The sequence below is a fragment of the Colossoma macropomum genome, unplaced genomic scaffold, assembly GCF_904425465.1.
Source record: "Colossoma macropomum unplaced genomic scaffold, Colossoma_macropomum, whole genome shotgun sequence".
NCBI lineage: Eukaryota > Metazoa > Chordata > Actinopteri > Characiformes > Serrasalmidae > Colossoma > Colossoma macropomum.
Window position 1 is genome coordinate 30,557,900 of NW_023494799.1, and position 26,524 is coordinate 30,584,423.

Sequence of the window (26,524 nt, forward strand, 5' to 3'; positions counted from 1 at the left end):
ATATTCTATTGTTGAAAACTGGTTGTGTTTTGGTTATTTAACGTTACGTCGAGAATCCAACAAGAAAAAGACGTCATATCAACAATCATTAGGCATGATTAGCTCCTCATGCAAAAACACAAAAATAGTGCCCTAACACATACGTTTGTAGGGAAGGTTTTTTTTTTAATCTATAAAAAAGGTTCTTCACACTCACATATCATTTGCAAAAAGGTTAAAGAACCTTAAAGAACCACCCATTGAAAGGTTCTTTAGTAAACCAAAAGTGGTTCTTCTACAGCATCACTCCAAAGAACTCCTTTGGCATCCTTTATATCTGGTGGATCATTCTCAAACCCCCAGGTACACTGACGTGGTGCTGGTGTGAGTGGATCAGTTTTTAAACACCTCAGTGTCACTGCTGGACTGAGAATAGTCCAGCAACCAAAAATATCCAGCCAACTGCATCCAGTGAACACTGATGATCACCAACAAAAACAGCGCAGCAGCAGATGAGGTATTGTCTCTGACTTTACATCTACAAGATGGGCCAACAAGGTAGGAGCATCTAATAGAGTGGACAGTGAGTGGACACAATTTAAGAAGTCCAGCAGCACAGCTGTGTCTGATCCACATGTACCAGCGCACAGACTAAACACACCTCCTAAAGTAGAGCTGATATTAATCTACCATAAATTTGATGTTTGTAGTGTGAAAGTTTACAAGAATGAAACTACTCACAATTTACATTATATGAATATTAGAACAAAATAAAGTCTACTGAGCTTTAGACAGTATATGCTGCAAAGAAAAGTTTTAAAGTTATCTTTAAGCAGACAAAAATAATCAGATCTCAATGACGTTTGTAAGAAAAAAATCGAGCTCAAAAAGGACAGAGCTTGCCCTTTCAGAATATGGGTGCAAGCAAGAAAGCCTAGATAGAGACTAAAAAAATGTATAAAGCATCTGAGCTATCATGCAGTAAAACCTGTCACTACCTGCCAAAAATGTATTTCCTGCGATGATACAATGATTAAAAGGAAATGGCTCGTTTAGTTTAAGCAGAGCAGTGGAATCTTTGGAGGTAGGGAGCTGCAGCTGTCTGTACTTTTATCAAGCAATAATAGAAATGAAAATGACAAAAATTGGGTAACTTATTTATTAAAAATAATAATGCAAAATAATAAATTTGGCATAGGCACACACATATTCTGAACATGCTCAAACTACTACAGAAGCAGTTTGAGTCTGCACAGCATGTTTGCTCCCATGAACAGAAACCACACTTTAACCAAACAAGATGGTCCCATTTGAGAGTTTTGCCAAACTTTGACATGTACCTTTTCCTCTCACTGTGGAGGTGCAGGCAGCGCTGCTTCATTTCCTTCCTGCGTCTCCCTCACAAAACCGACAAGCACGTTTGCCTGGACTTACTCAACATGGGGTGGGACAAAGAGACAGACTACAGAAGTGCTGGTTGGTTGTACTTGATGAGTCATCCACATTACAAACAATCCAGTAACACTGTAGGCAGGACATTGGGCCAGACTACAGAAGTGTTTTTTTGTGTGGTTGCGTCAGATAAAAATTATAGATAAAACATAACAAAAAACAGATAAATTATAACAAATGTTGCTTTTATCGGGCAAGGAAGCAAGTTCAAATGGCGATTCCGATAATCGGAAAAAATGTCGTATATCGGCTCCGATGATCAGCCGGGCAGATAACCGGTCGGCCCCTTGATTTTACATTGAGACCTAATCGATCATCTATCTGAACCTTCTTTTCAAAACCTGTGCATGTGACATTAATACATAAAGACATATGATGGGGCCTGAACAACTCCAACCTAACATCACTTAAAAATAAATTATTATTTCAGGCTTTACACAGTCACTCATACTGTAAAGTCCACTTAAAGAAAAGGTAAAAAAAAAAAAACCTTTATTTAATGACAATCTGATTATAAGCTCAGAAAATACTCAGAAAGAACAAGCTGTAGTGTGTAGTGTGTTCTTAAACACGATTATATTTTCTATTAACAAGCTTTGTTAACCATATATCCAGCATATTATCAAATTAAAACATGTATTTTTCAGTTTCACACTTCTGTACAGCCTCTTCAACTCTATGTAAATAAATAGCATTTTGAAGCATTAAAGTTCTTTTCCTCATGGGCATGACTTAATATCACTTAACTGATACTGTAAATACTACGGATGCACTGAAGTGGAAATCGTGGGCAACTGCTGATACCTGATATCTTTCATGTACATATCTTCCAATGCTGATACAGATACATAAATATATATAAAATGGAGAAGCTGGGACTACATCTACACGGATTAGCATTACAGGTTATTTCTGGATGGTTACAAATGCAGTAAAGTGAACTGAACACAGATGTTTTTGCACAGTAGACCAGTGCTGCCTAAACACTCTGCTATTGTGATGTACAATAAATACATAAAGTGTTAGTTTCAAATATTAGTAAAATCTTAACATCTGTACGATACAGATCATTTTTTAAAGCAATTATCTGTCAATTCCAAAATAGTTCTGATTTCATTGTGCATCCCTAGTAAATTTAGGAAATATATTTAGGTTAGATGGCAATACTGACAATTAAAACAAAATCAACTCATCTAAAAGTGTAATGGTTCAAAAAAAACAAATCAAACCACAACTGTTCTGACCAACAATGGAATTTATATGAAAATAAGACAGGTTTATTTAAACATTTCTCAGCATGCAAGCGTGGAAGCTTTTAGACAATATGACAAAAAGCACCACACTCGGGGTTCAGTTTATAGGTGCTCTCATTAGTACAGATGACGAAAGTACATCAGGGGATTCCGTGGCAAATTACACAAATGACTGAAAATGTGGTGTTACTACTTTGCTTCTTGAATTTTTTTGGCACTTTGCTTTTCTTTAGCCTGATGGAAGAGAGAAAAATAAGAAAGAGAAAGAAATTAAAAATTGTTTCAAACTCATTTTCTTGCAGCTACACTCTACATGCATTTAGCAGCATACAAACCTGTAGTGTAGAACAACAATATGAAAAAATAAAGCTCTGGGACATTTTAAACTACATTCAGGGTCGCGGTGCTGCAAAACTGTACATTTTCAAAAGCCACTGATGAACAAAGCAACTTCAAGACAAATGTGATTTCTGAAAGATTTGGTTACATATCGAGGCATCATGAGAGAGACAGAGTAGAATGTCCTGAATTAAATTACATCAACACTGCCTTCTAGTGGTATTCAAAGAGCTGTACTTCAAATGTTACAGTTAAACAGCAATGTTACGCATCTATCACTTGCCTTTTCTGACTTATTTTTAAACTTTTTTATTTAAATATTTTAGTTGTTTGATAGGACTTATAGACTAGTGCAGCTTTTCAACAGATCACAAACTTACCTTTTCAACCAGTGGGATCAGCTGTTGATACTCAGCAAGGGTCTTCAGTAATTCCATGATAAAGGGTAGGTAGTTGTGCTTCCTTCTAATGTTTTCAATCTAGAGGCATAATTAAAACATACCATTATTATTATATTTATATTATTATTACTACTATTATTATTATAAAACATGCATTACCAGACTACCACAATTTTTACTATTATAAAGCATTTTCTGAAAGCTCAGAGTTCAGCTTGTCTCCATTGAGCTCCATTTAGAAAATATTCTCTGCTTTGTTGCTTAGTTGTATGTTCAGTTGCAATAATCATTGTAAACAAAAAAGGCTGCTCTCTAATACACAGTATTGCCAGCTTTCACTTCTTGTAACCATGAAACTGCAGTGCCATGGTTACAGGAACATTGTGTACCATACAGGTACTGAATAATTCAGTGTTCCTGAACATGAAAATCATGTGATAACTGTGAAACCTGTGCCATTTTGGACACCAGAACAAAAAGCTATTTATATGAGCAGTAAGTATTTATATGCTCATAAAAACACTATTATTAGAATAAATATAATTACATTTATTTAACAACAACAACTGCTTATATGTGTGCTAATACGTTCATTTAACCTTTTCCAATCCTCTCTTCGTGGCAGCCCAGTACTATTTTTAGTTATCACCCGATGCCTAATTTGGTTAATAAATGCCTCATTGAATCCACATTATGTAGGATTTGGAGACCTCTCTGGTGAAAATGTGCAACTGCATGCAAAATGCAGAAAAACATTTTCTAAGGTCAGTTGGTTGCACTTTGGGTTCCTTCCTCGAGCGGATGAATCTGATGATTGCAAGTAAAAGAGCATGCAAAGAGAATCTGGTCTCAATTTGGTGAAGGGAGAGTCTTTTGAGGATGTAAATGAATTATCTACTATTGTCAGCATTTTTTATCAGTATGATATTGATTTTGCATGTGAGACCTAACCATCGAACCAGACCTAGCCCCTGTGCACAACAATAATATGTATAGATGTATGCCGTGGTCTGAAAAACTCAAACTGCAAAATCTAATCAGACACATCTTACTTTTAAATGATTATTTCAGGCTTTACAGGGCAACTTGTAATAGTGCAACTTAGTATTGTTGCTTCTTTTAATTTTAACAAAAAAAATCTTACATAGTGCAGCTTCAAATCCTCTAAGTAGCCTAAAAGATATCAATTAATAATGCAATTGTTTGTTTGCATTTATTCTAATAATTATATGGTGTTTTTACTGGTGTTGAAGAGTTGCGAGAATCTTCATCTCAATTTTAAGCCAATAAATCAAGACATCGTAAAAGAAAACATGTGGACGTACTTTGTATCTTTTAAGTTTCTGATTTTCCTCCTCAATCAGGAGTTGGAACTTGGCGATTTCTGACTGGATGGAGCTGAGGAGATTTCCGCCCTGGTCTGTGTCCATTGGCTCTTCCTGTGATCACAATGACATTCTTACATGAGGGGAAAACTTGCTGCTAATGAATGTCCCACATCTCCACTGAGCACCTACCTCTGATAACTGGGCCTGTAGCTCTGCAATTTTACGCTCATAAATCATCTTGCGGTCTGACACAATGGCCATCAAGTTGAAACGGATTTCACCTTCACTGTATCTGACAATTGAAAGAATAGGGCCAGTTAAGAAAAATATTAATCTTATGGAAAAAAAATGACGGTAATTCTGTTTCTGACACTTACTTCTGTATTCTTTTCTCAATTACTGGCCGAACTGCACTAATCCAGTCATCCTGGTTGCAAGCACCTAAAAAAACGTCACATTATTTTCAGAAAGTCATGGCCTAGAAAACAGCATCTCAGCAGTGGGACACAGCAGTGGGAAAATACCAGTATGCTAGGATGTTGTACACTTTTTCTTTTCTTTTTTAAACAAGTGACCTCTTTTATGAACAGAACTTCTTTTCAGACTTGAGTTTCCAAAATGTACAGTTGAATGTCTTAATCTAATGACTTCTATAAATGTATCAATTTCCACTGCAATGTCAAAGCCAATTCATTTAGTACACATCAAATTAAAAACTCATGTTACCTAGGTCAATAGGTCCTTCACGAAGTCCATCCAGTTCATAAAGTCTACCATTAACAGGCACGTAGCTCACAAAATGAAAAGCATCTTCATCTTTAGATGATGACTTAGCATCAAACTCAAACATCTGCTGTCTGTAAAGAAAAACAGAAAAAATGTTTCTTAAGCAGTATTCAAAACTACACTGGATCTAAATGTTGAATTAGACATGGTGTTAAATGTGAATGAACACATGGTTCTACCTGGCAAAGCTGTTGTGAACCTGTCGTATCACTTCAGAATTACTGAGAGCAAGACCCTTCATCTTAAAAAGGAAAAGGACACAAATACAACATCCATAATAAACACTGATGCACTTGAAGAGTGGCTCAAATATAAGACAGATCCTGATTAATTTTTTGCAGCATTAAAATGACTGGGTAGTACTGTAACAGTGTCAATACTTTGCAAAGTTTGTTCCAATACAAAGACAGTTGAGAACATTTGAAATACAGTACAGAACAAAACTTACTGCAGCATCAAAACTGTGAGAGAATTCTCTGAACTCTGTCAGTGTTTCACCCAGGTGCATGTCAGGATGTGAGCAGTTCAGCAGCACGCTGACAATCGCTTGCGTTGCACAAGCATTGTTAATGACCTGAAACCTCAAAAATACAAAACTGAATAATCTTCCTTGTCTTTGAAGATGCATACAGACATACAGTACAGTGTAAAAGTTTGAGACACCTGAGAAAAATACATTTTAAAACTTTTTAATCAGGCTACTTAATAATTTATTTTACCACAAAATACTAATGTCAGTGTTGGCTAAACCCTTTACAAATCTCTTCTTGAGTAAAATAAATACTATTCTTAGTTATCATCCAGTACCTGATTCGGCTAAGCAATGTTTCATTAAAATTAAATCAGGTGTACTGCTGGGTGAATTTGACAGATCTCTGTGATGGGTAGAGACATCAATGAGAAATCTGAAACAAATCCTCTGTTCCTCTAAATCACAAGATATTAACTATTTTTCACAAGCAAAATGTGTTGTGTCTTACAGCATTAATGTTTATTTGAATGTATTTTGATGTTATGTAATGTTTTACACTGGCAAAAACACAGGTGGGTGCACAGATAAATGGTTTTAAACAATTTGCTTCAGTGCTTAAAACCTTTTGGAAGGTACTGTATATAAACAGATATATAACTATGTAGTCCAAAAAGGCTACACACCTGCTTGGCAAAAAAGATCTGGTCAAGTCTCGAGTCCTGTACAATGGACCCAGCTGGTTCCTCACCAGGTTGCCATTTGAAGAGGAAAATTAAGCCATGAACCGGTCTGGAAGAAAAAAAAAAATATGTAAAATCAATTGTAAATAACATTCCTGCTGAATGCAAAATCACTGCAATCACACTTCTGATCATTCAACTCCTTTCTTACTTGAGATTTTCAAAGTTCTCTGGCTCCATGCTCCATATCTCCTCAACTTGTGCTCCTTTGCATCCTGGCGATGGGTAAAAAGGAATAAAATGAGTTGCAGAGACACTAGTTCACTCTGCCACACTGCAAACCTACAATCAACATTTCTAGGCTTAGTTTTTCTCTCAACGACCATGTACTGAACTTAATTTCTAATGGGTTTGATTTCTTTGCTGCAGATGGGAGAAGGGTGTCACGCTAGCTCCTCATTCATGCCAGTGCCAAGCTAGCAAAGCTGTCTCATATGTTTCCTAAGCTTATTTACTGGAGTTGCAAGTGCAAAATAAAGGTTAGCATAGTTTATCCAGCGCAGCTATGTTTTCACTTCACTATCATTTCGTAATGTGAGCAGCTGGACGATGATCATGATGATGACGGTGAGCCCATTCACTCAATCACAGCGCTAGCTTTAGCTCAGTTAGCCTGCTAATGCGTCTACAACAAACACTCCGCTCACCAAAGCCTTTTATCAGTTCTGTGAAAACCCCCGGGTCACTTTCCATGAGGCACCATTCTCCAGCGCTTCCAGCCATGTCTGCGAGTTAACTCAGCGAACGTAACGGTAATTCAGCATGTAAGTGAGCTGACTGAGCTGCTGCGCTGTGCTAAAGAAACAACACGACACTTGAACATTCGCACACAGCTTTCTCTTCGACGCGGTGTTTCTGAAGGAGTTCGGCTCAAGACTGCCCCCCACCCGTCTGCGGGCGCATTACACAAGCCAAACGCTCCTTACGTTCAAGCGGAATTTTCAAAACTTCTGCGTTATTAAATGTTACCATGTCAACAAAATCACTCAAAGTGTTTTGATGTGAAATACTTCTAGAAAATGTTAGAGTCAGAATTATTCACAGTGGTGGTGATAGGAACCAGGGGTCGTATTACAGATCTTTTTGTCTTGACTTAAGATCTGACAGGTCAAGATCAGATTTTTCACAAATTCCTGTTACAGAAGCAAATCTTATCTTAATTTAGGAATCTTATCTTATCTTACAGCATTTTATCTTAAGTTAGGAAAACTTAACTTACTCGATCAAAGTCAACAATCAACTGTGTGTCTGTTAAAGAGTGCTGTATTCCGTACAGTACTTCGGCACTTTTCGCGTTTTAGTAGTTATTGCGGAAATACCCGAAGTCATACTCGATTTAATGATTGGTTGGACTCTGCAAAATCTGCCTAGCAACCAAGATGCATTTTGATTGGTCACATTTGGGCCAATACTTTTAAAGAAATAAGGAAAAAACATCATCTGTGTCATCGGTTTGTACCGTCAGTATTCCGTACACCAGCTTCCACAGAAGGAGCAGTTTTCCGTACAGTTTTCCCTGCATTTTATTTGAATGTAATTGCATAAAAATAGACATTAACTGATTATATTGATTATAAAATTGAATTAATATAAACATTATGTGCAATGAATGAGGCTACAATGGAAACAAAGTCTAGTAAAGTGAGTCAGTGGTATGAAGCTGCTCAGCTGAAAGGAGTCTGCTAATGTATCGCTAACTTAGTTGAGGTGTAAACTTAGATTAACAACTCAGTACTAAATATACTGTGTTTCATGGTGATAATCCATTGTTTAATATTCGTTTAAGTGTTAAATATGATGTTTAAATGTGATAAAATGCATTTTAACCGGCCGTGAAATTTTTCCCCACCCCATTCACATTCGCATCCCTGGGTTTCCCCACCCGCCATTTTCGGGTCGCGCTGGGGGTCAGTTTTTTGCATAGATTTGATGTCCAAACCCAGCTTAGATGATCTTGCCAACCGACTTGATGGAAAAATGTCAAGAAAGTGGGTTTTTTTTACACAAACAGGAAAAGTTGCAAGTGTACGGAATACTGAAGTGTACAGAATACCGTGCTCTTACCGACCCTGCGCACGGCTGAAACATAAACACATAATCCAGTTACTTAGCCAGACAGCTAATGTTAGCTACCGTTACTGAGGTATAAAAAAAGGTCTAATAAAACTAAATATATTAAAAATAAACTGAGAATGAAGAATATTGTGTTTTTCAGAGCGTCACTGCTCCCCAGTTTCAGTTTCAGTTTCCCAAACGCTTTAGCCGAGCGCGCTAACGTTATTCTTCCTAATAAACAGACACACATTCAGCTCCGTCTCCTCATTATTCACCAACATCACTGCAATATTGTATCACCAACATTAACACACAAAGGTAATAAGAGGACGGTGGAGATTGTGTGTGCAGCGCCTGGGGTTTTTAAAACGCTGTTAGAAAAAAACACAGGTCAAAGTTTTCAGTGTAGATGTAGCGTCATTATGCTGGTTACAGTGAACTGTGCTGCCTGACAGCACAAAACAATAGAAACAGACGGTTAAACAGAAGATAAGACAGCTCTGGGGTTGTTTTAAAGTTAATAAGAATTTTTGCCTAATTAGGATGTTTCCATTATCTGAAGTTAGGATAAGATTATGAACTTAAGAATTGCTGTTCTGTAATAGCTTCTGCCCTAAATTCAATCCTAACTAAAGTTGTCATGGTGACTGAGCAGATAAGATTTCAGACTTAAGAAGTTTCTGTAATACAGCCCAAGACGTCTGAAGTGCTCAATGCATCTAAAAGCTCCCTCATAGAAAATTATTGCATGAAATGGTTATTAATGCGCTGCTTGATGTCTGAGACATCGCTTTACAGTAGTTTTGTGACAGTTTTTGGTCTACAAATCATAATTTTGTTTCAAAGTTTTTGTTCATCTCTCACTACAATACACAGCATGCATTGTGTCTGTCATACAACCATCCAGAATCCCCCCACAGCAATAAAGAAATGTTATTTGACTTTCTAACAGTAGTCTAAGTTCCCTTTAAAGCTACCTCACAAAAAGTTATTCCGCAAAATAGTTACATACATTGCCTGATTGTTGAGACGTTCTTTCACAATAATTTTTGAATAAGCTTTTGGCCACATGTGCTGGTTCCTATAACCACCATTGTAAAGAATGTCCAAGTTGGTATAAGTTTATCTGCAATGCACATCAAATCACTGTGCACCAAGTGTCTGTGATTTTCCTCAGGGGAAAAAAGCTCTCTTAAAACATAAGTTTAAAAGGGGCCACATTGTGGGCAAACATATGTGCACTGGCAATATACGCAGACAAAAAAAAATGCACTGTTCTAATAAATGGGCGCCAGGGCCAGAATCACCTAAACAGAATTAATACACAAATCAGCACGCACATTATTTTATCTGGGGTGTTGGGGTGTTCATGCACTCCTCCTTTGACGACAGAAATATCATAAGATACAAACTGTGTAACTGTATATGATGTTAGACTCTTTTTGGGCATTTTAACTATATACAAGTTTTCCATCACAGAAATCATATGCTCTTTGAGTTGTCACAGTTCTATATATATCCATTATGTTTACTAAAGGACCATTGAAGAACCACTTGCGACCTTGACTTTATTTTGGGAAGGGGGGGGAGCAGGGGTCCTCTCCAACATCATCGTACTGGATATAGTGATACAAAGCATTCCTTTTATTAGCAAGTTATTGTTTTTGAATTTCATAACACATAATGTAGATGTATGTGTCATGTTAATCAAGAGTCATTCTCGCCTGAATTTTCAGATCTTTGTCTCGGCCCATAGTCACTGAGCACATGCTACACAGTGTATTGACATGCATGCAACATTCTGAGGAATATACAGTCATATGCAAAAGTTTGTACACCCCCAGGCAAACTATGCTTTGTTGATTTTCTAAGTGAAAATAAGTTAACGCACCCTCTACAGTGAGCAAACTTAAAAATGGCATTTCTCTGGAAATTTAGTGTTGTTTGTTTCCATATTGGAAAAAATTCTATAACTTTTGCACAGGTCACATTTTATGTTTTGTCACTATGTAAAATTCAGTAAATAAACTGTAATTGTGCATTAAAATGTGCAGAGGAGGAAGTTTACTTATTATCACAGAAAACATAAACAAAAATGTTATTTGACCAGAGGTGCCAAATGTTTTTTCATACCATTATATGGAAAATACAGGGAAGAGGGAATCATTTCCCAATCATTTGAATTCACTTTAAAATAGTGTAAAAATTTCCACCACCCATTTGAACACAAACATGCTGCTTTTTGGGCAAGGACAGTAAATAGTTCCATTCACTTGTTAAAAATACAATACAATTTAATACTGAGGTAGGATAACTTACATCATTTAAAAACTAAAATACAATCCAAAATAAATAAAAAACCACCTATACCTACAAAGACTTTGAACAGTATTTACACTACAGGAGTAGATTTCCAGGGAAATAAATGATTTACAGCAAATACAACTCCAGTTCCAAGTCAAATCAACTTGTCAAAAACCCAAAAACAACAGGATTTGGTGACTGAAAGTGTCTGTTGGCACTGCTCTTCCCAGCTGTTCATCATCTATACTCCTAAAAATCTAGTGGCTCTGAAAAGATGGCAATAGTGCAAAAATGGGTCAATGTACATATTGGTTAAGACAGCCTGGAGGGATTTTGTCCACTCCCTGATCCCTCTGGACCGCTGTTCAGGCAGCACGGGCTACACTTCTCAATCAGAGGTAACAGTTTCCCCTGTTGGTGAAGCTGCCGTGTATCAGAGCCTCCTCCGATGCACTGACCGTTGATAAAAACTCTTGGTACCTGAAATCAATCAAGTAAGTTAAGAGTTCAAAACACACACAGTGAATGTGCTCATATTTACAGAATGTGTTACCCTGCACCAACCATATCTGCAAAAACTGTTTCACCCTTTGGCTTATCTGTAATATTACCATTTACCAGATTTTTGGTATAACTTATTTTACACAGTAGTGATGTCAATAATTAAACAATTAACTGACAAATTAACTAAGAAATAAATTTTAAACCAATGCTATCGGTTAAAACAATTTAAACCTATGTTTTTATTTCATTTCCAAAAAACAACAGTTCCTATTTGAATAGGCAAGTTTATCTTTCAAGTTGAGAATTATACACATTAGGGCGCTATAGGCAACTGGTTCTGCTAGATAAACCTACTAAGGAAAATATGATAGCACGTCTACAATGATGTACAATATTGAACGCAAACTTCTGCAAGCTATAACACAACATGTTCTCTGAGAGAAAGTCTAAAGCATGTTGATGTGAGGAAAATTCTAGAGAAGTATGTGGTTAAGCCAAAGCTAGCCCTGTTCACGACATTTATGTTTAAGCTGGGTAGGTTATGTATCACCATCCATACAAGGAACACTGTTTAATATCTCAGTGCATTAATAATGAATTTAGCTGATGTGCACATGTGTGTAATATTAATATTTTGATGGGTCACGTTAATGATTTTGCTGGTTGACAATTAATCGCTGACTAGTCATCAGTAAAAAGAATTCGTGAAAATTTGCATCCCTAATATACAGTGCTGATCAAAAGTTTTGAATCACCTGTAATATTAACTGTTATTTTATTTATTAATAATATATACAGTGAAGACTAAAATACTTTAAGCTAGACACCAGCGGATATGTTAAGATATTTTATTTAGTATATCATTTTTTGCAGGGCATCTAGCAAGAGCTTACTAAATGATTAATATGCTGTATCTACATATCTATTTATATTAATCCCTTGATAAGAGATGTGACACAAATTTGAGGTATTCTTAATGTTAATTTTATTGTAACTTCATTCTTAATGTAATTCACATTATAGAATCATCTACAGCTCTGTTCATCATTCTGGATACATTAACACTTCTTCACTATATATATATATATATATATATATATATATATATATATATGTATTTACTTATGCATGTATCTGAGTTTTATATTATTCAAAGCAGTGATTGCAAACTGTGAATGGTAATGTGCATTTGGATCACTGTAACGTAAGCATGTTGCTTATATTGCTGGATCAAAACCTCGAAAATGGTAACTTTACAGGAGAACTTTACAGGAGGAAACATACTTTACTTTTAAGTTAAGTCAATGGGACCAGACTTCATTTCTTTTGGTCCATTCATCATGAAACTTACACATGTGAAGGGCAACAGACACTCAAATTATGTCAAAAACTGAAAAACGACAAAAATGGAGATACGAGGTTTTGTTCCGACAGCAGCGGTATGTTACACTGACCGCATATTTATAAATGATGTACATTTTTTTTTTATTTTAAGAGTATAAAAGCAGTTTTTAAAGACATAATCAAGATTTTTCATCATTTTTTTCCATGATGTATACCAAATTACACTCCTTACCGTTCTGGCGCCAGTCATTTGTGCCAAGGCCTCTTGAAGCTGTCTGCCATGATTGTGTTCATCCAATTCGATCACTTTGTAAGCGGCTCCTATCTCATTAAAGACATTCTTGGCCATCTTGCAATACGGGCACGTTGTCTTGGAGAATATCACAACACAGTTATGGGCCACAACATCCTAAAGCGATAAGGCAAAATGTAGAAACAGTGATGTTGACCCCAAAATAACATAGGTAAATGTAAAGTTATAGGTAAAGTATAAAGACATGTGAAATGTGATTCCTACCTGTACAAACTGGGCAGACTCTGTGCTTGACAGCCCCCCAATGGATGTAAAGTTGCCCATCCTGTGGATAAGACATATGACAGTGTGGTTATTTCAGACACCAGCACAAGCAGTTATCAAGAACATCAAGAACTTTGTTACCACAAATTCTTAAACCTTGTGATAATGACTGGCCGGGAGGAGAAACATGCAGCTGAGACAATGAAAAACAACAATGCCACGGCGGTTAAAACACAAATCTGCTGCCTGTTCAATTTAAATTCAACCATTGCTACAAACACCTGCGCAGTCTGGCGGGTGAGGCTAGTGAGGCTAGTAGGCTAATCACAGGAAAACAGACAACTGAACCTACAATTACAGGAGATTTAGACACTAATCCATTTGTGAAGAACAGTCTGATAAGGGGGCGAGATGTACAATGATCCTCCTGACAGCGCTGTATGTATCAGTTTGCTACTACATGACAGTCCAGTCTATGAAAGGAGCCGTTAACCTAACCATGTGTCTCACCAGGACCAAAAATCCAGCATTACAATTAAAATGAGCCACCAAGAACGTCTTCCTCACATTATTCAGCCCCACATCACCAAACCCTGTTAGTTACACTTATAGCACTTACTGGAAGTCAGTAAAATGGTATTAGCCAACTAGCCACCTAGCTAATGTAAGCTACCAAGAGGAGAATGACCTTTGAATTTGGCAGTAAGTCTGCCGAAACTTGTAAAGCCGTCCTCTCACAAACATATAGGAATTAAAGAAACAGGCGACAACCCTCGGAAACAAAAAATCCCAAATCAAGGTGCTGACTTTTGGCTCGACCTCAGCGATTCACTCTCATACCTCTGTCGGCCGCTACTCTGACCTGGAAGCGCATTGAGGCGTCTAGACTCCTCCCCTCCACATGGCTGCTGTTGTCAGCTGCGGTAATCAGGCAGCCCAAGGCTGCGTCCAGAAACGTTTCTGCTGCCCCTGTCCTCCCCATCCCTTCCTACTGCTTTTCTCCCACCCAGGAAAAACGCAGAGTATCGAGTAGAGGAAAGGAGCAGGAGGAATGGAGAGAACGAGCACAAACCGGAGAAATGGGACCGCCGACTCCTTTCAATGTCTTTAAAGTTGATGCTGACTGCTGATGAACAGAGCCTATCATAGCGTTTGCTGCAAAACACACACCTGATACAGCAACACAGAGCCAGAGAACTTGGAGAGGAGGATTACCACTCTGTAATGTCTCTCTTTCTCAAACGCTAGAGGGCGCTCCCCAGCGAGCCCCAAATGAATGGGTTAAGATGGGGCATTTGAGCAAAATCATAGTTTATAAATGCTTAAACATTTTAATGTAAAAGAATACATTAATTTCCTGAACACAGAACAGCATGAAACATTTTAACACTGCTGTTATATTTTTAAGAGTTTTTGAACTCGAGTTACAGGAGTTTAAAACGGCGCCTCATGTACATTCATGACCTCAGTGAGCGCAAACAGCCAATGAGCTGCTCCATTCGCCAACCAATCAGCACCCAGTAGCAGTGATGTTAGCGTCCTACTGCCCAAAACCTATTTGCTGTAGAAAAAAGGAAATACTGTTAAGTTTTCTTTGTTTGTTTTTATTGAAATACATCCTGTCAGGAACGTACATGAGGCACCGTTATAAAGTCCTATAACTGGGGTTCAAAAGTGCACAAAAATGTAACAGCAGTGTTAAAGTATTTTATGCTGCTCTTTGTTCAGGAAATACACACATTCTTCTACATGAAAATGTTTAAGAATATACAAACAAATGGCCAATATCTTCATAAGTTTTTTTTTTATTTTGTTCTTGAGAAGTGTCCTAAGAAAAAGTCTACGTTCATGATGTGCTCTTAAACCACAGAATTATTTGCACGTTTGTAGATTGTGTCTGTAGATTCTGTTTCACCTGAAAACCAGTCCCAGATAAGAAAACACTAGTAAATGTCAGATTCTTCGTAAAAACTGCGTAAGTGGGTTTTAAGAGAAAAATTCTTCTTAAGAACAGTTGGTGAATGAGGCCCTATGATTTTGCTCAAATGCTCTATATTAACCCATTCATTTTGGACTTGCTCAGGAGCGCCCTCTAGCGTTTGACAAACCCAGAAAACATTACTGAGTGGCAGTTCTCCTCTCTACACATTCTCTGAAATGGAGAGGAAATATGGCTGTGATTCCTTTCACTATCAGCAAAATTTAATGTCAGCTGTTGATGAAATGAGCCAATCATAATGGAAGCACACGCTCAAGCTGCTGTACAGAGCCCGCCTGTTCATGTTTTGTGTGTGTGGCTTTGTATTCCATGTTTGTTTTTATTTTATTTTACCTTAATAACAAAATGTCCCTACACAACACAGATAATTATACAAACTCAAAGAAAACACAGGATTTAAAGTATAATCGGATTGCTCCATGTTTGTCCGCCCTCTCTGGGCGTGCATGCAGTGATGTCAATTTAAGATTTTTTAAAGTCTTCCTAGGTAGCGTACACTGATGTATTCTCCATTTGAAGCCGCTTCGACAGGTGGAAGCGCTTCTCTCCTGTTCTCCAGTATTCAGACAGAAGGTAAGACGGGGTCATGAAATCAGCTTTCAGGTCACGGAGGAGAGGAGGAGGATCGGTAGACAAAAAGCAGAAACTTTCAGCAAGCTTGGAGATTTTGGGATGGTCTCTGGTTTATGTTCACTGAACTGCAAAACTGCATCTTTTCAAATGAAACTGCACTATATATGAAACTGCAGATAACCATAAATAAATACTGTTCTTCATCAATAACTTCGTTTTCTATGCATGTTTGTCCGGTTCATGTCTGTTTTTTGACATGGGGGGGGAGCTATTATTGCAGCGTAATAGGAGGAAAGGGGCATTTTTAGGTCCCAGTGGATATTTGGTTACATTTTTGGCATGAAGCATGGAAAATGCTTTAATTTCAGAACACATTGTTACATATAAAAGGTTGGCAAATGTAACAACTTGATGTAATTTATGAAGCATGTTTTGTTTTTCAAAATACCATTTTTTAATGTCCAATATATGTGAGTTGTCTTCTGATGTGTAAAAACAAGTAACTGAATAACAAAATGCATAAATATATATGTGTATAAAATGTTGAGTGTTGCTGTATTATTGTATAAATTGTACATAAATCAATAAATATATATATATATATATATATATATATATATATACATGTATGTATACATATATATACAAGGTGATTCAAAAAGATTCGTCCGATTTCAAAGCAGTATATTTTTACAACCGTGAGGCTCCTAGGAACCAATCACATACCAGATGAAAGAGGGGGTCATAGAGTTTCTGACTGTCACCGGAAGATGGCTCCCTTCAGTGTGGGAGGAGATGGAGAGTAGAAAACGTTTTGCATTTAAAAAAATTGTGCATGTTTTTTCTGGATGAGACTTTTAAAAAAATTATATATTCATGTTAAGTTAAAGAATATTAGATGTTATGTTAAAGCTAATGTCACAGGCAACGTCATAGAGTGTTGTAAAAACAAATTCAGTTCAGATCAATTTCACTGTTACTACTAATTCAGTTCAGATTATTTTCATGATATGCATTTTGCATAGCTCATTATATGTGTACAGACTCTTGAAATTCATTTTTGTACAGGTCAGTTTTCTAAAATTTTAGACAGGCAAAAGTGCCTGCAGTTGCAGAAACGTCCAATTTTACCTTAAAATATCATAATAATGACATTTTTTTCTCTGTAATAACTGTAATTTAGTATCACAAAATTCCATGATACTACTTCATAGTCATGACTTAATGAAGATGTACTATGTCACAATTAAGATAATCGAGATAGAATCTCATCTGTTGCTGAAAATACTATCATTATAATTATAATAAGCCTCGTTGAAATCAATTTGATGGCATTCAGGCATATGAATGAGGGAATACAAGGGCTACAGTAAGTGCATTTCAACCCAGGAAAAGATTATAAAGCGCAGCTGATTTATTACCTGAAACGGTGCAGAAAACTGAAATGTGAACTCTGCTGTATCTGGCGGAAGTTCTGGTCCTCCTGTCAGGAAGAGGTTTGGCAGGCTGAGCAGACGGGGGGTGATTTTGGCCACCCCCGCAGGTAAACAGAGCCAGAGGTAGGTGGAAAAGCGGCAGGGAAGCCAGACCCTTGGAAGCAGACAGAGGCTGAACCGGTGGCAGCGGTGAGGGGGTGGTGAGTGTAAGCTGAAATGGCAGGTAAACAGAACAAGCGTTAGAGTTTATATTGCTGGACGCAATAATACAGCGGAGCTAAAAACAACTGACCAAATGTTTTTTCGTACTGATCACTAATACACGTCAGAATACATGTAAATGCCGTAATACAGGCCTAGATAACTAGGAGTGATTATCAGTATTTTGTAGGCCCTCATGACCCCCACTGAAGCGTAGTGACTTTCATTCACCTTTACTGCCTTTAACACAGAACAAAGTAACATGTTACAGCACTGTGATTACTTCTTCCTGTATGTACCATATTACTGTTACTGACTTAATAAGAACTACATTTCCTGCATTACTTGTATGCAGTGTGTGAAATACCCCCGGTGTTCGGGGGGGTCACTGTTGGCTGCTAACTCACTCGCCATAGCGGCGCTGATGCTAGCTTCAATGGCAGTAAAATGTTTGACTTAACAGTTCGTCTTTTGGAAATGCTCTTTTCTAGTTCAGTGATACGGCCTTCCACACATTAATTACGATCTTATCTCCTCTTTTGTCTTTGGTTTGAGAAATGAGTAACAGCTACAACGTTATTGGGAAATTGGATATGTTTTCAGATTTACAAATATGCTGTTAAGTTTTTCACAGTTATCATGGCCATAGTTACGGTTGCTAGGCTATAAAGGACCAACTGAGAGAACTAATTTGCTACAGCGCCACCCTGAGGCACACCACTGCTGCATCTCTAAGACTATCAAAGACTGAAGCTCACTGAATGTGGGTGGAGCAGGCTAGACCTTTCCCTGAATTTGTATTTGAGCATCTATTTGTCTCTAACGATCAGTGTAATGCAATACGTTTATTTCTGGGGCCCCCCAAAACTTTAATTTGAGACATTCAGGGGGTCCAAGAGGTTAATCAGAGAATCCCAGACCCTCCCAGTTCCCCACTGTACGTCTTTAAAAGAATAAAATAAATTAAGTGTGATGGATTCAAGACATAAATCATATTTATGGATTATTTTACTACAATGGATCAAAGTCAGAGTTGAAAACACAGTTTAGACCTTTAACTGACTTGGTCTTTAGACTAAAATCCTTTTCCTTTGAATGACCATACACCTTAATTATGTTTATTTTATTAAAATAAATGATTTTATTAAAAGAAATAATTGAATATTTTTATTTGTCACTAACAAAAGAATAATAACACCTCCAAAACTAAATGTTTCGATAGCAACAATTTTAGCTAGTTTTAAGCCTAACTCAAAACACAAAACATTTCCTCAATTGCAAAAAACATGTGTTTTGGTATTGACAATTTGTAATGTTACACACTGATTTTCAGATTTTGGGACACATTTACTTCAAAACAGTGGGGTCTAACTTCTCACCATGTGGCCATGAGGGATAGGGATGCAGCCTCACGTCCTGCTCTAAAATGCAGGGGTGTGGCTAAAATAATTGATAAATCTTTGTGTTTCGGAGGTGACATGAAAACATGGGACAGCATTTTAAATGATAAAATTAAATAAAAAAAAAAAGTTTGACTCCCCCCTCTCACCACCAGAGGAGGACAAATCACAATACTTCTCTGTTTGAGTAACAGTAGATACACAATTTCTATTATGGAGACCTGCAAGTTGTGCCTGTAGTCACACAGCCCTCCTTGAAAGAAATTCAAAGTGCTCTTACTTCTAACACTTAAGTACACACATGTACTTTTGTTCTTTTACTTGAGTGGAACCATAAAAAGAATACGTGTACTTTTACTCAAGTAGTATTTTGCCAAAATTATTTCTACTTACTTACAGTAAATATAGCAGCATGTTCAACACCCCCCTCATCATTATTCACCTTCATAATTCTTCATAAGCACATAGTTCAACGTTTTGCCCAGAAATACATCACAGAACGGAATGAAAAATGCACTATGATTTCCGAGTCATGTGGACTTTATGTGTGTTGATTGTGCCGGCCCTGTGATCACCTGAACTTCCTCCTGCTCAGAGCACTCCCTCATCTGATGAGTGCAATCTCACACTCTGTCTTGCTGGAATAATCTATTATAAGTTTACTCTTTTAAGTGAACAGATACAATTGATCTCTTCAGACTCTTCAAAACAGTTGTTAAGCATTAGTATATATAGACACACCTGAGTACTTATTACTTTTTTTTCGGCCGTGTATGAGTGGAAGATGAGATGACTAGATAAAGCCGATTAAGACCCCAACTTAATAAGCTTTACACCAAGGTTAGTTGCCTCTGGATTATAGACTGAGATAGGCCAACTTTAATCTCCAAACTTGCTCCCATTCAGATAACAAACTCATGTTGTCTCTGTAGTCAAAAGGCTGCTTGAATGGGTTTTGTTACACCTGTATGTCTCCAGAATGAGTAGCAGAGGAAATAATATCATTGCTGCCAACTCCCACTCTGCAAACACTCGGTTCCACAAGCTACTATTAGGAAGGCCCTTCTGGCCACTGCTATAAAGAACGTTGCGCCATCAGAATAGTCTCTCCCCTAGCAGTTTCTCTTATCGGTCCAGGTGTCTAGACAGCACTCAGGCAAAATACAATGTGTTTTTGCTCATAGTATCACTGTCATTTCTGCTTCTTGCACCAGGTACTTTTCCTGCATATTATACTTATGGTTGAAGTTCCATAATCTAATTGCCATACAGCTCATAATTTATCCCTTAATGGCAAACATATATGGAAATATGTTACTAACGTGGCACATATTTACCACATATTTGACACATTTTTACATATTTGAATGAACTAAAATTGGGTACTGAATGAATTCCTCCCCATTCGGTAAAAGACTGCAGATAAGTCGGTCAAAAGTGCTATAATAATAATAACTTTTATAGATTCAATTTATAGAGCACTTTTTATGCAGGTGGCAGCTCAAAGACAGGTGATAAGGTTTCACAGTAACAAAAGAAATTACAGTTGAATTTGATTTTCGTCTATTATAGTTACTGTTCAGCAATGCAAAAAAAAAGAATTAATAAATGAAAGTTAAGAGTCCTAATTTAAAATCGTATCAAGCAATGACAGACCAAATTAAAAAGATAAATAAAAGAGAGGTAGAAATTTAATTAAAAGCTGAATTGAAGAGATACATTTTCACATGTCTGTGCTGAGCTTGACTGCCTAATAAAAGGTGGAATTGAGTTCTGCATTTAGAAGCGTAATAACAGAAAGAGCCTCTCTGCATTCTCTGTATTTTGCAGAAAGCCAGTATCTGCAGATCTAAGACTACGCTGGAACATAGACAGACCTTTTTTGGTACGCAGGGTTTTTAAGGCCATTTAGAGCTTTAAAAACTAGTAAAAGGACTGTTCTGAAAGACAGGCATGGTCTTTGCATTAGGCGAAGGTAGGCAGCTGTCTAGGGCCTCAACAAGACAATGGCCCCATAAAAATACAAACTAGATACACTGTATTGTTAATATCTCAAAACATACCATTCACTGTCCAGTCCATACAGTCCATATATGGAAACTAAGTTGCAAAGGCCTGTTTTGAATTGCATTGTTTTTGTGATGTCATGAAAAAACAAAATATGTATGTTTACATATATCCTCCTATTCAGCCTACAGCAGTTTAGCCCCGCCCCTTCAAAACTGAAGTTAAGCAGTGTTTTAGTCTGGATCGCTTTTTGAATTAAGCTTAATGCATAACAGCCAGTCAGAACAGAGCTCATTTACATATATCAGTCTTAAAGGTAACAAAACAGCCTTTTTAATTGTGAGGGATGAAGAGAGGTTGGAAAACCTGTATTGATTTAAATTTGGTCATCCAAAAATCCACCCCTGCTAAAAAATGCAGGAGGCCAGTGCAGTTCTTTCAAAATATGAGTTCTCCTTTTGCTTTTGTTAGGATCCACGCTGCTGCATTTTGTATGAGTTCTAGATGATGCGTTGTTTTCTTTGGAAGCCCAGTAAAAAGAGCATTACAGTCACTCTGCTTGTAACAAAGAACAGGTGTGTGTTCAGTGTCATCTCTAAAGACAGCGCTAAAACAGCTCTGCAGCTGGTCCTCAAATATTCTAGTTTAAAGGGATGGTGCACTTTGCTTTTCAACCACAGGATGGCACTGTGTCATTCTAGAAAAGAACTACCAGAGGACAGCTAGGCTCTCTGAAGTATTTTCAAAAGACCTTTTTTCCTTTCATGCTATTATGAGCATACGCTACGGTGCTTTTTGTCATCTTTTCATGCAAGAGGTTTGATCTTAGCATGTTGTTCTCCAAATGTGTCACATTACCACTTGCAAGTGTGAGGTGCTGTCATTTGGCTTCGCTAACCGCTAGCCTAAAACTAGGGCAGGGTCTCAGCCAGAGCAGCATCAATCCACTGCTGCCAGGCCAGGTTAATGGCAACTAGGCAACCTGCTATATAGTGTGAAAAATGTATGAGTGAGAAATTCATCAATTTAGAGGAGATTAGCGAGTGATGGCACTGAACTGGCCCACCTATTGTTTGTTGGCTCCACACTGCTGAAATCGCGCCCTCACCCATCCTCTCTCTCTCAGCAGGGATGGGAAGAGACTGTGAATTATTTATGGCTTACATATTTTAAAGTTTAATGCCCAGAACCTCATTAATAGCGTTAAAGTGAGAGGAGCAGTGTATCTCTCTCTCTCTCTCTCTCTCTCTCTCTCTCTCTCTCTCTGCCTCTCTCTCTCTCTGCCTCTCTCACATTTCCCTCTCACATTTTTTTTATTTCACCTCCTTTCACTTTCTTTTCCACCGTGTACTATACTTCAGGATGGACACGGGAGAGAAAAAAGGTTCTTGCTCGTAGGCTACATCGATCAAAACTTCACCTGCCTCCTGTTCTTGTTGTTTGTTTAGCGTAGAGATTGTGCTTTGTGGGCAGTTAGCCTACTCGAGTGGATAATCATTCATTATAAGCCATGTCGTCCGTAAGCTAACTCTAAAATCCATAGCTGGCTCTTGCCAATCCTATACGGTGTTACAGGTTAAAGGACACAAAGAGTACACGAATGTCCGTGAAATAATATTTACTTTAGTTTTAACACACATACATATGTGAACATATATACAGTACTGTGCAAAAGTCATAGACCACCCTTTATTTATTTCTTTTCCAGTAAAATTGGCAATAAGTGCACATTGTTCAGCATCAGGGAAAAGAGCAGAAACATGTATTTAACAGAAAATTACACAGAAGCCTCAACAACTAATTACAACATAGAATATTCAGTATTTAGTGTGTCCACCTTTTTCATCACAGCTTCTTTTTTCTGGAGACTTGCTTTCAGTTTTTCAAAGAAACTTGCAGGGATGTTTTTCCATACCTCCAAAGTTCAGTCTTAGAAGTTGGTTGGATGTCATGCTTCTCAAAATCCAAGTAATCCCGAATACATTCAGTGATGTTGACGACTAGACTCTGGGATGGTCAGTCCATTGTTCTAATTTTACAATATTATCTTTTGTCTATTTTCTTTTCTCGGTAGGGGCAGCTACACATGCTTTCAGACTCATTGCATTGAGTTGTCTTCTCACAGAGGAAGGATGGACAGAAGCATCTGTGGACTTGTTCAGATCTGAAGCAAGAGTGGAACTTGATGTTCTCCTACCTCTCGAAGATGAAAGCTTTGAGTTCTGTTTATCTGATGGTGACAGTTTTTTGTGGCCTATCAGGTCTTGGAGTCTCACTTTCTCTGCATCTTTTAATGAATTTTTTGGAAACTCCTGTTTTTTTCACTTATTTTCATTTGACTTTCCCTTTTCCTGTGCATATGGATTATTTAGTGTGTAATCTCCTCAAAAATATCTTGTGAAAATGAATAATTTTTACTTAATGGCCATTTTGGCCGTACACTACTGTATGTATGTGTGTATATCTCATATATAACACACTACTATGTTTACCTCAGACAGCTGAAGTGACGTCACCATTTATTGGGTCATGACAATCGATGATCCTCATGTGCGGCTAGTATTGGCTAACTCATCTAAACCTTTGAAAGTGTAATTCACCGCCCCCACAAAAAGCTTTAATGCTGAGCAGCAGACACCACTCGCCCACACTCTCCTCAGTGCGGTGTCATCGCAATAAGCCCCGTTGATTTAATATCTGTTTGCTGCATGCATTTGCAGGCAGCCATGTAATCAAGCAAGAAGCTGCTGCTGCCTCTGCCGCGGCTGCCCTCATAAATCAACGTCCCTGGCGGACAATCATGCTCGGCTATATGGAGGCAGGCACTGGCGAAGCCGCTGATTACACTCAAAGGCTTATTAAAACCACTCCTGCTGCAAAGCAAGGCGCACCCCTTATTATTTATCCTTTTCTTGTGTGTTCCTGTAGATGGGAAATCACTCTTAAATGATTGGGGTCGCGCTGGAAGGATGCTTCAATTGAGTTCACCGGGTGAGAGGGCGGTGTTCTAATAATCTCAGCGAGCTTTGATGTGCTCATTCCTCCACACCGTCAAAGACATGTAATGCCTGCTTTGAAGGAGCGTGCGGACGTAGGCCGCTAGCAGCTATGACACTTTGTTAGGGGGAGTTACGCTGCACTTCACCAAATCAGATCTTGTCTTGAAGCCTGTCAGAGCAAATTGCTCCTCCAGGTGGGCTGGACATTTCACATAAAGCGGGCGGCAATGCTAGCCGCCAAAGCCGAAGACCAGACGGCCTCCTAAGGTTTTCCCTCTCATGCTGTGTTTTAGTAGTGGTGAGCTGAAGGTTGGGGTGTTGGCGGGGGAGGTGGCTCTATGTTGGTATTCAGAGAGGATGCTTCGCCCTTCGGAGTCACCGCAGGAGGGGCACACGCCAGTGATCCGGGTTGTTCAAGGTCTCAAAAGGGATTTCACAGCTTCTTGAGCACAGTAATCCACTGGTGTCCATTCAAGATGGCAAATGAAATGCACCCCAGAGAGCAACGGGGGGGAAATAGGATACCACCAGCGCAGTGCACTGCTGCCATAATTGAAGAATATGCTGTGGAATATACGTATTTTGGGGTACCAATGGCTACATTTATGTCCACTTATTATTAGCCAGTGTTTGTTTTAAGGCAAGAGATTACAGGGAGAAATGCTTATTTTTATGAATCATTTTCCATTTTTGGATTAACTACATCTGTAATACGTCTTCTCCTAAACTGTAAACATAAAATGTTAAAGCTCAACAGAAAGATGGCTATATCAGCACAGTTTGGTCAATTTGTGCCGACTCGTATCCAAATGTATTTCCCAAAAGTTGGCAACTTCATTGAAGGCTTAGCTCTGCACACACTCGGCACAACCACATTGTGTTACTTATCACTGCAAAGCTCATTTCCTGTGAAACTAGAACTAGAATATCCAAATATGTGAATTTGCTTGGTACCAATGACAGCATTCACACAAATTGTGCATGTTCTCTGAGATCTCACTGGATAGTGCAGGTCTGAGGCCTATTTTTAAAACACGTTTTCTCAAAACCACCTTTTCTGCATTCTATACCAAAAAGCTCAACTTCTAGAAAACGTGCAATGAAATTTCATGTGTTCATTCCTAACCATAAGGAAATTACAGAAGGATTTCCTAATATATTGCTCATAGATGGATTTATGCTAGATATACCAAAAAAATGACCTAAAATAATATTATAGAAATGGTCTTTTCTAGATTAAACAATAAAACAATGCAACTTCCATAATCTATTCTTTAAAAAGCTTTCTCTGGAGCTCTTTCTCTGGAGTGTGTCATCCAAAAGCTAGATTTTTGGTTTATAAAAATATGCAAATGTATGCATATTTAAGTAGAAATATCTCATGTCAAGGGCGGCACGGCGGCGCAGTGGGTAGCGCTGTTGCCTCACAATAAGAAAGGCCTGGGTTCGATTCCCAGGGTCCTTTCTGTGTGGAGTTTACATGTTCTCCACGTGTCTGCGTGGGTTTCCTCCTGCCGTCCAAAGACGTGCAGCTAGGTGTGAGTGAATATATATGTCTGTGTGTTCCAGGGTGTATAGTATCTTCCGCCCAATGATTGCTGGGATAGGCTCTAGTTCCACGTGCGACCCTGAAGGATAAGTGGCTTACAAGGTGTGTGTATCTCATGTCAATGTCTAAATGTAATGTTAGGGAAGACAATCAAAAAAAAAAACTAGTGATAATATCAGTAATCAACTGGCAGTTTTACTGTTTTAACAAATTATCCTATTCACCTGTAGTGTCTCGCCTTAAGTATCAGGCAACAAACACAATAACATGGTTTATTTGCTCTTTAACTGAACTTCACAGCTCTTGGGCTAACTGAACACAATGACATGAACAGAGGCAGCTTAAATCCATACTCAAATAAAACTGTTGTTATTTCTGTGAAACAATAATTTAAGCAAAAGTAAAATAATCCTTTCAAAAATCAACTTGAGTAGAAGTACATAAATATCCAGCAAAAAAGTTAAAGCTGCACTATGTCAGTTTTTGGGATTTGGAGACCTCTCTGGTGGAAATGTGTAATTGCACATGGGCAGGAACATGAGTATTCAAAGAGAACTTGGTAAAGAACGTGTCTTATGTGGATATACAAGAAACTGATGAAGGGGTCCAGGCCGGGCTTGCCCACTCGTATCATAGCAGGGAAAAGAGAGAAAGTAAACAAAAGTAAAATGGAAACGATGTGTGTGTTGACGTGCTTTTTAAGTGGGAAAAAGACAACCTAATGTAATATAATATAAATGGAATCCGACCAAAGTTTATACAGATGTGATCCATAAACAGCCTTATAAATGATAATATCAGGCTTTACAGGGTGACTCACAGCCATGCACCACATTTTAGCGTGTTCTTTTTTCTTCTCCTGTTTCAGTGATGCTACTTCTTTCAA

The 26,524-nt window shown here is 38.0% G+C and overlaps 2 protein-coding genes across 6 annotated transcripts; both read right to left on the minus strand.

The window, feature by feature from the left end:
* Positions 1-1,599: 1,599 nt before the first annotated feature.
* Positions 1,600-7,602, minus strand: uchl5 (ubiquitin carboxyl-terminal hydrolase L5). The gene is made up of 11 exons (XM_036586770.1): positions 7,398-7,602; positions 6,902-6,965; positions 6,694-6,799; positions 5,987-6,112; positions 5,718-5,779; positions 5,479-5,609; positions 5,130-5,193; positions 4,942-5,044; positions 4,750-4,863; positions 3,404-3,502; positions 1,600-2,918 (listed from the first exon to the last, which is right to left on the minus strand). Exons 1-11 carry the CDS (start codon positions 7,471-7,473, stop codon positions 2,874-2,876), a joined length of 990 nt encoding a protein of 329 aa, XP_036442663.1. The 5' UTR covers positions 7,474-7,602; the 3' UTR covers positions 1,600-2,873.
* A 2,832-nt stretch (positions 7,603-10,434) lies between these two features.
* Positions 10,435-14,422, minus strand: glrx2 (glutaredoxin 2). Of its 5 annotated transcripts, none has more exons than XM_036586773.1 (4): positions 14,315-14,422; positions 13,475-13,535; positions 13,190-13,366; positions 10,435-11,589 (listed from the first exon to the last, which is right to left on the minus strand). In XM_036586773.1, the coding sequence occupies exons 2-4, from the start codon at positions 13,532-13,534 to the stop codon at positions 11,422-11,424; spliced, it is 405 nt and encodes a 134-aa protein (XP_036442666.1). In that variant the 5' UTR covers position 13,535; positions 14,315-14,422; the 3' UTR covers positions 10,435-11,421. The 5 variants fall into 5 exon arrangements, with proteins under 5 accessions (XP_036442666.1, XP_036442667.1, XP_036442665.1 ...); XM_036586774.1 differs by lacking the exon at positions 14,315-14,422 and adding an exon at positions 14,282-14,304; XM_036586772.1 differs by lacking the exon at positions 14,315-14,422 and adding an exon at positions 14,163-14,298.
* Positions 14,423-26,524: the final 12,102 nt, after the last annotated feature.